The 12,975-nt window shown below is 40.4% G+C and overlaps 1 protein-coding gene across 44 annotated transcripts in view; it reads right to left on the bottom strand.

Moving 5' to 3' along the window:
• The window catches only part of LOC309343778 (uncharacterized protein), a 134,181-nt gene that overhangs the window by 119,720 nt on the left and 1,486 nt on the right, over nucleotides 1-12,975 (bottom strand). For all 44 annotated transcript variants that reach the window (XR_014157400.1, XM_081865725.1, XM_081865706.1 and 41 more), the window contains exons 2-9: nucleotides 8,086-8,281; nucleotides 7,006-7,142; nucleotides 5,668-5,759; nucleotides 4,507-4,879; nucleotides 3,466-3,498; nucleotides 1,902-1,940; nucleotides 1,175-1,216; nucleotides 15-62 (exon numbers count right to left, since the gene is read on the bottom strand). Coding sequence is in view for 43 of the 44 variants with exons in the window: in XM_081865725.1 (XP_081721851.1) it covers nucleotides 15-62; nucleotides 1,175-1,216; nucleotides 1,902-1,940; nucleotides 3,466-3,498; nucleotides 4,507-4,879; nucleotides 5,668-5,759; nucleotides 7,006-7,142; nucleotides 8,086-8,281 (960 nt within the window). In the remaining variant the exon portion in view is untranslated. The remainder of the gene's footprint in view (nucleotides 1-14; nucleotides 63-1,174; nucleotides 1,217-1,901; nucleotides 1,941-3,465; nucleotides 3,499-4,506; nucleotides 4,880-5,667; nucleotides 5,760-7,005; nucleotides 7,143-8,085; nucleotides 8,282-12,975) is intronic.

Raw genomic sequence — 12,975 nt, 5'->3', positions numbered from 1 at the left:
GAGTGTTTACTTACCCCACCGCAGCCACTTCCACTGCTGCTTCCTTCTTTGACCACTATGACCTGGAAAGAAAAAATTATGCCAGTCATTTCTGAGCCTGATTTTTTTTGGGGGGGGGGGGGACTGCAGCCTACTGCACAGTACAGTGGTACCTTGAGTTACAAACACTTCAGGTTACAAACTCTGCTAACCTGGAAGAGTTACCTCGAGTTGAGAACTTTACCTCAGGGTGAGAACAGAAATTGCGTGGCGGCGGCATGGCAGCAGCAGGAGGTCCCATTAGCTAAAGTGGTACCTCAGGTTAAGAACAGTTTCAGGTTAAGAATGGACCTCTGGAACGAATTACCGTATTTTTCGCTCTATAAGACGCACTTTTTCCCTCCTAAAAAGTAAGGGGAAATGTGTGTGCGTCTTATGGAGCGAATGCAGTCTGCGCAGCTATCCCAGAAGCCAGAACAGCAAGAGGGATTGCTGCGCAGCCTGCATTCGCTCCATAAGACGCAGCAATCCCTCTTGCTGTTCTGGCTTCTGAGATTCAAAATATTTTTGTTCTTTTTTCCTCCTCCAAAAAATAGGTGCGTCTTATGGTCTGGTGCATCTTATAGAGCGAAAAATACGGTAAGTTCGTAACTAGAGGTACCACTGTATACAAAACTTTGAAGCATTCACTGGCTGTGTGGAAGCTCCCAACAGATGCACTTTTGTGGACTTACTGTTGCTCATGTATGCAAGTTTCTCCCAGTGTCCACATGGCGTCGACCTCATCAAAGTGCAATTCCACAATTCCCCACCCCTACGCCCAGCGTTTAATTTTGATTTGCTGTTTCCACTGTACTTTTTCTGTTGACTTATCAGATTCCCTGCAGAAACGGCAAATCTGGTTTAAATGGGGAAATACTATGGGGAAGGCATTTTGATGAGAATTTATTTCATGTGGATTGTGCAAAAAACCTCCATGCACGAGCAGCACCAATGATGTTAGGAGAAGCAACACAACACTTCTCCTTCATAAAATTGTCCCCTCCCAAGGACTGCTTGGATTGGAACAGCTGTGATGGGACTAACATTACTTGTGGCTACTGTGTAGTTTGTAGTGAGGTGTAACATGTAGTTTGGCTCTATCAAGTCCTGAGAAGAAACAAAAAATTAATGGCAAGGAAAGAACAGCAATTACCTTGGCTTCACTGCCACTGCTCTGCGATGATCCTTGTGTACTCTGAAAATTAATCAGGAATTTAAGATTATGATGAGGGAATAAATAAGGGATTATGACGAGGGAATAAATGCAACCCAAACCTTTAATATTTAAAGATAAAAAAAGGAAAAAAGAATTATTTCATTATAAACAGAGCTGCTCTGAAATTCATTTCAGTGGACCCTTTGACTGCGCTCGAATGTAGCACAGGTTGATTTAATTTTTAAGACATGGAAGAAGAGTTAAAAAGCCTCTGTGGAATCTTTGGCAAGTGATCTGTTTGGGCAGGCACCAAGAACAAAAAATGAAAGAAGTGAAAATTCCTCTCTCTGTTATTTGGGTCAAAACAGGAAGAGAGAAAAAGGGAGAAAATGGAGGAGTGTGCTTTTGGGGGTAAAGTCAAACTGTTGGAGGGTTACAGCTGTAGAGAACAATATGGGAGAGACATGTTTCATTGCATCTAGGGCAGTTGAAGGCGTCCAGCTGTACTGATGCAGATACACCAGGAACGCAGACAGAAGACACACTAATAAGGACTGGATAATTTTATGCAGAAGAATGAGCCTGACACTTCAAACTTACCCGAATAAAAAACCTGTCTGCAGCGTTTATGTGCAGAAGGATTCTTTAAAATTTTAAGACAAATGTGTATATAATTGTCGTGTCCTGTAGGGGAATAAGGACCTTTTAAGGAAATAATGCTTACCTTGACACAACCACCACTGCTTGACTGTACTGCTCCAGCCTGAGAAAAAATAAGATTGTTCAAGTTTTGTTTTGTTTTTTAAAGAACTTTGGGTTCTATACAACGCTGCTGTGGCATTCGTAAGGAACCCTCGGTCTTCTCACAGACTATTGACCCATACACCACTAATCCGCTGCCACCAACCAGGTCCTCCCCAGTAAATCTTAGTCAGGTTCTCAAGTTAACAAAGAAGAGTGTAGTTTATTGCAGACACAAACAATCTTTAACTGCATTCCAAATGTTGTTACTCTTTACCTTCTTAGTCTTATTTTGTCCTGTCTTTATCTCTTCTACCTCCCCTCACACAAGAACCCACTGCACTGTCTCTCTATTGCCAACTGCCTGCCAACTGCTTTTCCAACTGCCTTTCCCAACCAACCCACCCACTAAAACCAACCAACTAATCACTCAAACATTGGGCTAAGCCCTTTTATAAACAGGCAGGCTCCGCCTCCGGCTTTCCTATTGGTCTACATTTTAACCCTTTTTCTCCCCCCTGTACAGACATTTTCTAAACGAACGGGCAAACGCCACATCTGCTCTTCCAGTTATGCAGCAGACTCTTGTTTACGCAATGAAACACCCCACTTCTCTCTTTGTAGCCTCCCACAGACTAGTCTAGGGGAGTGCTACTCCCCACTTCAGTATCTGTTGCCTGAGGCATTTGTCTCATTTTGCCTAATGGTAGGGCCGGCCCAGGAGTAATATTAAAAGGGACTTGGTTCCTTCCTTATGCATTTCAAGTACTATAGCGCTCACAGCAGTGAAATGAAGCAGTGTTCTCAGCCCACTCACTTTACTTAACCAGTCAAACTGCATTATAGCCTTCTGCCAAGTACAAATATGTCTCTTTCCCAGTATAACTGGGTGAACTTGTTCACACCAGGTAAAGAAAAGAGTCGATTAACTCAAGCAGAGTGGGCCGTTCTAAACATTTCAGGAGTGCAACCCAGGTGCATGCTGTTCTGTTTTATGAAATGGTACTGGTTGGCATCTGTCTGTCTCCAGAGACAAAGGAGGATGAAGGAGTGTGCCTTTGGGAGTGAGGTCAAGCTGTTGGATGGTTGCAGCTCCTGATGTGGCTGTATAGACCAATGCGGGAGCGACAAGTTTTGTTGCAGCTGGGGCAGATGAAGGTGTCCAGTTGTGCTACTGCACACCTGATGGGCGTACCCCAGTTATGGAATAGTCTTCCCAGAGAGTTTCGCCTTGTGCCACCCTTTTTAGCCCTTTCTGTTTATCCAAATGTTTTAAATAACTTACATAGCTGGATCTCTCAGTTTTTAAATTTGTGCTTCAACTTTGGGGTTGTGGAGAGTTTTGTTTTCTTGTTGCTTTTCATTAAACGGTAAGATTTTATTTTACCTTGTATTCCCATTGTGTTTATACTTATTTAGGGTAAACCACACAGAGAACTTTATATTATGGGTGAGCTTACAGACACAGTAAATATATAAGCACGCAATTAAAAAGATCTTAACAGTGAGGGAAACACTGAGGAATCTTTTTTTAAAAAGGTTCTTACCTCGCCACAGTTGACATTCACAGTCAGAACGGACTGAAAAGAAAAGAGATACCGCTTTGTAAAATAGGGACTGTACCTAATAAAATGTTGCAAAGTTGTGAAGGAATACCTGGTGGTTCTGTAAGGGTGGATCTGCTTACAACAATTCCACCATGTTATTAGCCCTTCATTTTAGCAGCATTTGAAATCTGCAGCATCAACTGATGGTTCTTCATGCATCGCCAGCCATTTGCCAACCCGGACAATCGCCCACCAATGGGAAACAAACTAGTACTGCAATCACTAGCTAACTGCTGGCTACTGGAGTAGGAATACCATCACCACAGGGATGCCAGTGAAGATAGCATTCCTGTTATATGCTCCATTATTGATTGGTTGGTTGGTTGGTTGATTGATTGATTGATTGATTGATTGATTGATCGATTGATCGATTGATCAATCCGAGGTGTTTTTTATCCCATTCATAAATCCACATACTCCTTCATGGGGGTACTGTGTATTGTGGCACCTCGGTGGTGAGGACGCACAAATCCCATCATTTTTAGTTTATCTTTTTCTAAATCTTAAATTTGGTTTGCCACCTTTCCACATACATTTGCAATTAAGGGGGAAAAGCTTGTGTGCACATTTGATTTCATTTTCCTGTGTTTTTCTCCTAACATATACAGTTTTGATTTCTGCAAGCAGACTGATAAACATTCTCATGTGCACTTTTCAATTACGTACAAATTTCTGCTTGCATTCTGCATCAGAGAAATGAGAACTTTAGAAGAATACTGTGTTTTAGTTTGCATATTGGTCTGGCAAGTGCAACTTTTGTAGGCTTACATTTACCCTTCTAAAGGGTCTCCTCCATTTCTTAAGTTACTGGAGTGATGTGGCAAGAAGCAGCCATACAGAAGATACAACCATGCTGCTAAAGGAACATAATGGTGGGTCATATTCACAACATTCATGATCAAGTGTTTGAAAAACATGCACTTGTTCTGTTCAGCTGAATTACGCCCCACCTTTGGTTTGTAATAAGTATTTCACAAATACCTTCCTCCTGCTCTTTTCTGTGGCATTTTTTATTCTGGAGTCCGGCGTCGCCTCAGAATCAACAGGTATCTCATTGTCATAAACTGCCTCAGTGTCACCAAGGAGGGTGTTGAAATCAAAATCATCATCGTACTCCTCAGAATCATCAGTAATATCAGAAATCGTTGATGCCACAGAATCATTGGCTAGGTCTGAGCTATTGGCTGCCATTGAAACATTGATGGGTTTGGAATCACTGATGGGTTTGGAAGCGTTGATGGGTTTGGAATCATTGATGGGTTTGGAAATATTAGCCACTTCTGAAAATCTGGGTGAGAGTGTTTTGCTATGAACGCCAACCCAATAGGTATCATAATCTTGAAGAAAAGTAGCCCTGAGAGGGGAGAAAAAACACCAAGAAATCATCACTATTTCTAGTGTGGAGACTTTTCTCTAATGAGCTCTATAATATCATATATATTATACATAAGATTTTTTCACAGGGGAATTTGCATTATACTTTTCAGTCCAGAATTATCTATTTCCCCAGCTACTCTGGGCGGGTTACAGCATATATAAAAACATAGTAATACATCACTATGTATTAGACTGAGGTCCAGCACCGAGGGCTTTCTGGCGGTTCCCTCACTGCGAGATGTGAGGTTACAGGCAGAGGGCCTTCTCTGTAGTGGCGCCTGCCCTGTGGAACACCCTCCCATCAGATGTCAAGAAAATAAACAACTATCTAACTTTTAGAAGACATCTGAAGGCAGCCCTTCCTTTAGGGAAGTTTTTAATGTTTGATTCTATTTTAAATATTTTGTTGGGAGCTGCCCAGAGTGGCTGGGGAAACCCAGCCAGATGGGCAGGGTATAAATAAAATAATAATAATAATAATAATAATAATAATAATAATAATAATAATCAAACATTAAAAACTTCCTGATACAGGGCCGCCTTCAGATGTCTTCTAAAAGTTATGTAGTTCTTTATCTCCTTGACATCTAAAGGGAAGGCATTCCACAAGGAAGGTGCCACTACCACGAAGGTCGTGCACCTGCCTGCATAAACATTTGTGATTTCCAAATATATGACCACATGCAACCTTGATATGTTTTGTTCCTTTTTTAAAGAACTAAAGTGCCTCGATAAATATTACATAGCAAGAAATCCACAACTTACATAAGGCGAATCTTATTCGTACCCTGAGGAGCAACCCAAGTAGTTGTGACTTTGTGTTTTACGCTGGGACTCGTGTGACTTACTGCTGAATTCTGAAAGGAGAAGGTAAATGAAACAGAATCAAGACACACAAGTAAAAACAAAAACAAACAAACACAGCTCAAAAACAATATTTGAGGTAAATTGTTCCTCATGCTATAGTTGAAACGAGATCACTAATTAAGGCTGCAGTCCTATAGCTACTTACCCGAGATTGGGAGTAACCCCACTGAACTCAACAGGACTTTTTTCTGAGCCGATGTGTGTAGAATTGGGTTCTAAAAGTGCAGTCCTATCCATGTCTATTCAAAAGTAGGTCCCATTAAGTTCAATGGGACTTACTCCCAGGAAAACACTGGTACAGGATTACAGCCTAGGCTACTCTTACAGTTGAATGACCTTTCGACAGCATTTAAATCTGAAAACATGAAATTGATTTTCATACTTTGCAATTCGGCTTCTAGTGTTGATATTAACTCAAAGTTTCATAAAATTTTGGCCGTGAGTTTTTATGTATTTAAGAAGGTGTTTCCAGAATGTTCCTTAATTGCAAGCCACCTGTAGGATAGCACCAGGTACTGACCACTAAATGTCAGGTGCCAGCAAACATTGACTGCTATCACATTTCAGCTACCAGATACCATCAAAACCAATGTATGCACAATGCCACCATTAAATATCAAATATGTGCTGGATATTCAGTTTTCAAGAATATTTGCCGTTAAAATCCACACAGAAAAATTTTGAGTAGCAAATTTATCCCAGCTCTATAAACACTTGTGTCCTTGGCAGATGCCCCGGCGGAAAATTACCTTGCCTATCACAAATAGTTTGGTTATGAAAAAGGAGGAAGACGGATACGGTATTTTCCCATCTATAGGACGCCTCCATGTATAAGACCCCCCCTATTTGGGGGGACTCAGTTTTAAGAAAATAAGGGGAGATGGCCCAAAGTTGTTCAGCCTGTCCGCCCAATCAGCTGTGGGCAGGAAACACCCCCCAGATCGCTCCCCGCTCGCTGTGCCATCGGGGAAGCCACGCTCCAGCCAACCAAATGGCTGGCGGTGCCCCACTTCTCCCTGCCCCCCATGCCACTATCCGTGAATTGGACTACCCCAGTTTTTTGACATGATTTTTGAGTCAAAAAAACCTCATCCAATACACGGAAAAATACAGTACATCTTCCGTATTTTTAAAGAAAAGGAAGAAACAGAGCAATGATACATTCTGGTATGAGGCTAATGAATACCACTCTGGCACCATCAAGAAAGCAATTTCTCATGTTAAATGAACACATACCGTCATGTTGGCACATGGGTAGCCTTGCGTATTTGGATCCCTGATGCGAAACATGCCAACGGGAACATTGCCATCAATTTCCCGAGCCTGTACCATAAATGCTGTGAATCCAGCAGACGACGTTCCTTCTAGAGTCACTGGGGGGAACCAACAGATAAATTTAATATAATGACTTTTAACAGAGTTAAACTACGCAACAGAATTTCCCCCCTTTGATCGCTTGGGTCTTTCATTTTTGCAGAGCAGGTTTGTCTCGGTCAAAAACTTTACTGGCTAAGTGATTGCAGCATTTAGAAAGCCAGGATGATTTACATCCATGGCAGTGAATAGCAATCGCCTCTGAATAGCTTCAGGAATCAGATATGTTCTCATCTCCAGTGTGTCTTCTGTGAGTTCATTACATCAAAGAAACACTGCTTTCATGAAAAGACTACATGCATCGGCATTTATTTCCATTTCCATTTCAAATTTGAGTTTAAATACCCAGGAAGAAGCTCAGATTCTCTGCTCAGTAACTCCTATGTTTTTTCTGCACTGTGGAATTACAGCATTCAAAAAACTAGACTCCACCACAGAATCCTGAAATATATTTTGCTACATAACCTAACTTCAAAGAACAAAACGGTACAATAATCTAGCTGTAGCACCTTCCTATTTAAGGAATTCTCCAATCCAGTACATTTTTGTCTAATATAGTGCATTTTCACTAATATATGCTCTAATACATGATTTTTCAACACGTTACTTAACCAGAAAGATGCAATTACTTAACTAGAAAATTTGGAGAAGTGTGAATTTTGATTAATGGCTGTTTTGGTTCTTGCGTTGTTCTGGAAGTGCAAGTCAAGTCATTTTATTATGGTCAATGACTAGTATAATTTTTTAAAAAAACGCCAATTACAAAATTTAAAAGCTCAAGGCAAGATAACATAATATAAAATCACATATATATGAAAGAGCAGTTCTGGAAGTACACATTTGGTAGATTTGCTTTTTTAAAATGAACTGAATCACATTTCTCCCCCATTCCTACTCATTAACTATCTCTGATCCACAACGTTAGCAGATTATGCATTGTACCTTGTATTTCATTTCCTGGATCATATCTATCAAATGATACAGAGACGACATACGGTGGAGTAGATGTCTGTGGTCCTCCTCCACAATTCGGCAACATGGAGAAACAATCTATTGAAACATCTTTATATGGAAATCCAAGGGCCTTGGGCAGGAAGACAGCACAAAAAATGACCACGAAGGAATAATACTTCTCCATCTGAAGAAAGAGAATAAAGCTATTTATAAGAAGGTGGAGATACCATGGCTCACACCAATGTACAAAGAACATTTAATTCAGTTAAATGTTAATGGTAATAAGAGTATGCATCTTTGTTATATTCAGTTATTTGCTTAATTATGATTATATTAGTAAAAGTAATGTTATTATGGACATAGCACTTTTGATAAGCAAACCTTACCTATTCAAACTGGACCTTGCTTGTGTATTTAGTATGTGAAAACCTCAATAGTATTTCTGTATTACAAGAAGGAGACCCAAGGACAAGAGGAACGAGTCAGTATCTTTTGTCGTCTGTTGCTCAAACCCGCAAAAACCCAAAGTACAGTGCTGTTTTGGCTTCCACTGGACCTCACCAACTTTATTAACCCAAACTAAGTTTCACCAGATAATGTGTGAGCTCTAGTATATATCTCCCACTTTTAAAGACCTGAAAATCCCAAGAGGCAGGCTTGTCCAAAATTGCCTCGTCGTCGAAATGGAGTAGCATAGCAGACCAAGAATGACATACTGTGTGCATAAGTTCAGCTCTATGGATCTTGGTTAAGTTTCAGAAATAATAGTATATATAGTTAAAGTTATGCATTGTTATTATTTAATCCCATGTTGCTAATCTTCCCCCCACAGTCATATGAAGCCCATATTCAATGAATTAAGAAACAGTTGACTTTTACTGAACTTGCCAGCCTAACAGAACTAATCAACACAATAGTTTATTAAGGCAACCTATAACCACAGAGGCGGTTTATAGTTCTGGTTTAAATGCCAAAGGGCATTATATCTTGTAGTTGCCACAGAATAAGGGTGTCACACGTGCTCCCTTAAAACAGGGAGGTGGGGAATCTTTGAAATATTAGGGAATTAACCTAGTGTCTGTAAGAAATATGCAGACATCTTCTTTGAAACTCTTTTCTTTAAATACTGTAAACAGCTGCTTGGGACATGTTAGCTGGCAAAATCCACGAGGCAATCCGAAAGAAACTTTAGACTGCTAGGTTGAATTGCTGAAGGGCACTCCCATCTGTAATTACCAAATTATGGGGTGCTGTTCTGAAGGGAAGCAGGTGGGGTTAATTCCTCTTGAGAATTAACCCTCTAATGCCATAAGGAAACAGTTGAGGAAATAGTTCTCTGTCTGGAAAGAAAACTTTGGAACTGGACCCGACCAAAGAGGGTAGGGGGAAGCAGTAGAAAGAATGATGGAAAGTCACAACCCCACCAGGAATTTAAAGCACATTGCTTCCCCCAGAGAATCATGGGAATTGTGGTTTACCTCTCAGAGCACTACAATTCCCAGCATTCTTAACATTTCACACATGGGAGTAGCAAGGATTTTTGTTAGGGGGCAGGCCTTTTGTTAGGGGGGCAGAACCTCAATTTGCTATGTATTTTTATTGATTGGGGGGCAGCTGCCCCTCCTTGTCCTCACCCTTGGCTACACCCATGATTTCCCAGGATCCTTTGGTGGATGGGAGAGCAATGCTCTTTAAATGTAGGTTGTGGGTGTAGCTGGTGGAATGAAACATGTTTGTGTCTGTTCTTCATTTAGCTACCTAGGTAGCAAACTGTTCATTCACATTTTCATCTTCAGTCGTATATTGTTGGCTGGGTTTATTTAGCTTACAGCATAAAAAAATTCCTTCCAGTAGCACCTTAAAGACCAACTGAGTTAGTTCTAGGTATGAGCTAGTTCTAGGTATGAGCTAGTTCTAGGTATGACCTGAAGGTATCTGAAGAAGTGTGCATGCACACGAAAGCTCATACCTAGAACTAACTCAGTTGGTCTTTAAGGTGCTACTGGAAGGAATTTTTTTATTTTGTTTTGACCATGGCAGACCAACACGGCTACCTATCTGTAGCTTACAGCATGTTATGGTTTAAGAAAAATATATATATGAAAATGTTATATAGAGGGCATCTAACACCTGGTAGATTAGCTAAAATGTACAAATTAAAATCGAGTAGGTGTTGGAAATATAAAGAGAATAAAGGTAACTTTTTCCATATGTGGTGGACCTGTAGTAAAATAAAAGCTTACTGGGAAATGATACAGAATGAATTGAAAAAGAGTTTTAAGAGAGCTTTTGTAAAAAAAAAAAAAAAAAAAAAAACCACCCCAGAAGCTTTTCTTTTAGGCATTATGGGATTGGAGTTACCTAAGCACCATAAAATTTTATCTATGTATGCAACCACTGCTGCAAGAATGGTATTTGCCCAAAGATGGAAAGAGGAAGATGTCCTGTCAAAAGAAGAATGGCTACAGAAACTAATGGAAAATGCAGAAATGGCCAAACTTACTGGAAAAATAAAAAATCAAGATAACAAAGTCTTTAAGGGGGAATGGAAATCATTTATTGAATATTTTCAAATTCATCGTAAACAAATTAGGGCATTAGCAGGATTAATGTAAAAACGTGCAATTTTTTTTTAAAAAAAGAGAGAAATGGATGGAAATAAAATATAAAATAGATTTAAATTGAGATATGTAGGAAAATAGAGTAAATATAAGAAACCACAGAAAGAGGGAGAGTGAAGTCGAAATATGATATGTAAAGATGATTCTGTTTGAAATGTTTCTCATAAATGAAAAATATAAATAAGAATAATAAATATTTAGTTTCATTCTTGCTGCAAAGGAGAGCCGGCCATGTGTTGTGTTTCCTAAAAGTGTATCAAAAATTGCTCAGGAATTCTCAGAGGTCATATAAGAGAAGACAGGAGGAAGTTCATTGGATATCCACGAGTCACCTGACTTACTAGGTAAAAGAGTTCTACTAACACCTGCAATTCCAACTCCTGTGAGCTGTCATGGCAATATAGTGAGTGAGTAATCGGTATTCCCAGTTTAAACCCTGAGTTAGAGCTCTTTTGAAACCATTTTCATCTGATTCATAAAGCTGATATACTTGATTCTGTTCTAATTATAGTGCAACCAAATGCACTTTAAAAACAGGAGTTAGTGCTTCTGTTTCTCTTTGGTAGCGAGTCTGTCTCCCCACACTAATTGTCACACTACTAATGACACACACACACACAATATATGTGTAGTTGCATGGCTGATTCAGTTCTCAGACTTGAGACTCTCCTCAGGTTTCAGATGGGCATTTTGTTTATTTACATTTATTCAGTTAGACGAACATTCATCCATTAACTTATTATTATTAAAAGTGCCCAGCAACTCCTTTTTATTATTGCAAATGTTGCTCTGGCGAATGGACAGGGGGAGGCATTTTGTAACAACACAGCGACCAATCCAATCTGTGCTATTCACTGACAGCTTTGGCAGCGAACTAACAGAACCAGTTCCAATTAAATTCAGTCCCAGGCACAAAATTGTTGGTCCAACATGAAACCGAACGTTCTTCCAAAGTGTTTTGCTACTCAAATTAGTCTGTGTGCACCCATCGATACTCTGACTCCATTGCATTCAAATTAGCTGGTCTGGAAAAACTGGTAAACAGGAATGCTGCTTAAGATACTCAATAGATTTACATGCTCTGGCTTGTCACCAAATAAATGACAGACTCTGGGGAAAATCTTCTTGATCCTTCATTTCTGACTGGGAGCAGACTAGCTGTAAGTTATGTGGCTGCTTGGAAGCAGGGATTAAGCTGGGCAAAAATGGTGAAATCTTACAAACCACTCTGTTATACCCTCCAACGTTTCTTTTTTAAACTGGAGATATCAGGAATTGAACCTGGAACCTTCTGTATGGAGAGCATGGATGGCACCCAACTAATGTGCTATCACCACAAGGAACTTCCCTGCTCATGCTCCTCATCATCCCCATATCTGCTCTAGAGGGCTGAGGGAACCTCCAGAACTGTTTTAGGGGTGTGTGCAGGGGCGGAGAGGCATAACATCCTGTTGCGCAAGCAGAATTCCCTGAGCTGAAGGAGCAAGTTAGCTGGGTACCACCCTGTGTGTTCAGCCACTGAACTGTGGTCTTTCCAGACATGTCACAATGGGCACCTTGAATCACACTTGCACAACCACATCCCACACAACAACAGGACATGTTACTTTTTCCCAGAATCCTTGCATTAAAGATTCAACAAATGTGAAATATATTGAATGCATACACAAAATGGACCCCAAGCAGTGAAAACTCATTTCTTACATCTCAAGTACAGTGGTACCTCAGTTCTTGAACGTCTCCGTTGACAAACGTTTCAGAACCCGAATGGCAAAAACCCGGAAGCAAATGCTTCCGTTTTCAAACGTGCCTCAAAAGTTGAACAGCTTCCGCTGCATGTTTTTCAATTTTCTCAATTGAATTTGCAGGCAGCCCTTTGCGCCTCGATTTTCGAACGTTTCGGAACTCGAACAGTCTTTCAGAATGGATTACGTTCAAGAACCGAGGTACCACTGTATAGGCCAGATATGTGGCTCCAATTCCTGCCATCTCAGCACAGGCAAAGGTGGAAGGCCAGAAGAAGGGATGGGAAATATTGCTTATCATGAGACCTTTTGCTGACTTTGACGCAAGCCAGCCAATGCTGGAAAGGCACTGGGACCTTTGACATAGGGCCAGTTATATTGCAGATGGAGGAGAAGTTATTCTCTATCACAGTGTGGAGTCCAATTCCAATGACTCTATTGGAGATCAAGGCAGCCTTTTCCCTAGGATATGGAAGACTATCACTCAGGTAGGAGATCTTGATCTCTGACAA

Source organism: Podarcis erhardii (genome assembly GCF_964252035.2).
Source record: "Podarcis erhardii genome assembly, chromosome: 6".
Lineage (NCBI taxonomy): Eukaryota > Metazoa > Chordata > Lepidosauria > Squamata > Lacertidae > Podarcis > Podarcis erhardii.
The sequence above is the reverse complement of the archived record's forward strand: the minus strand, read 5'-3'. Positions and strand labels throughout refer to the sequence as shown.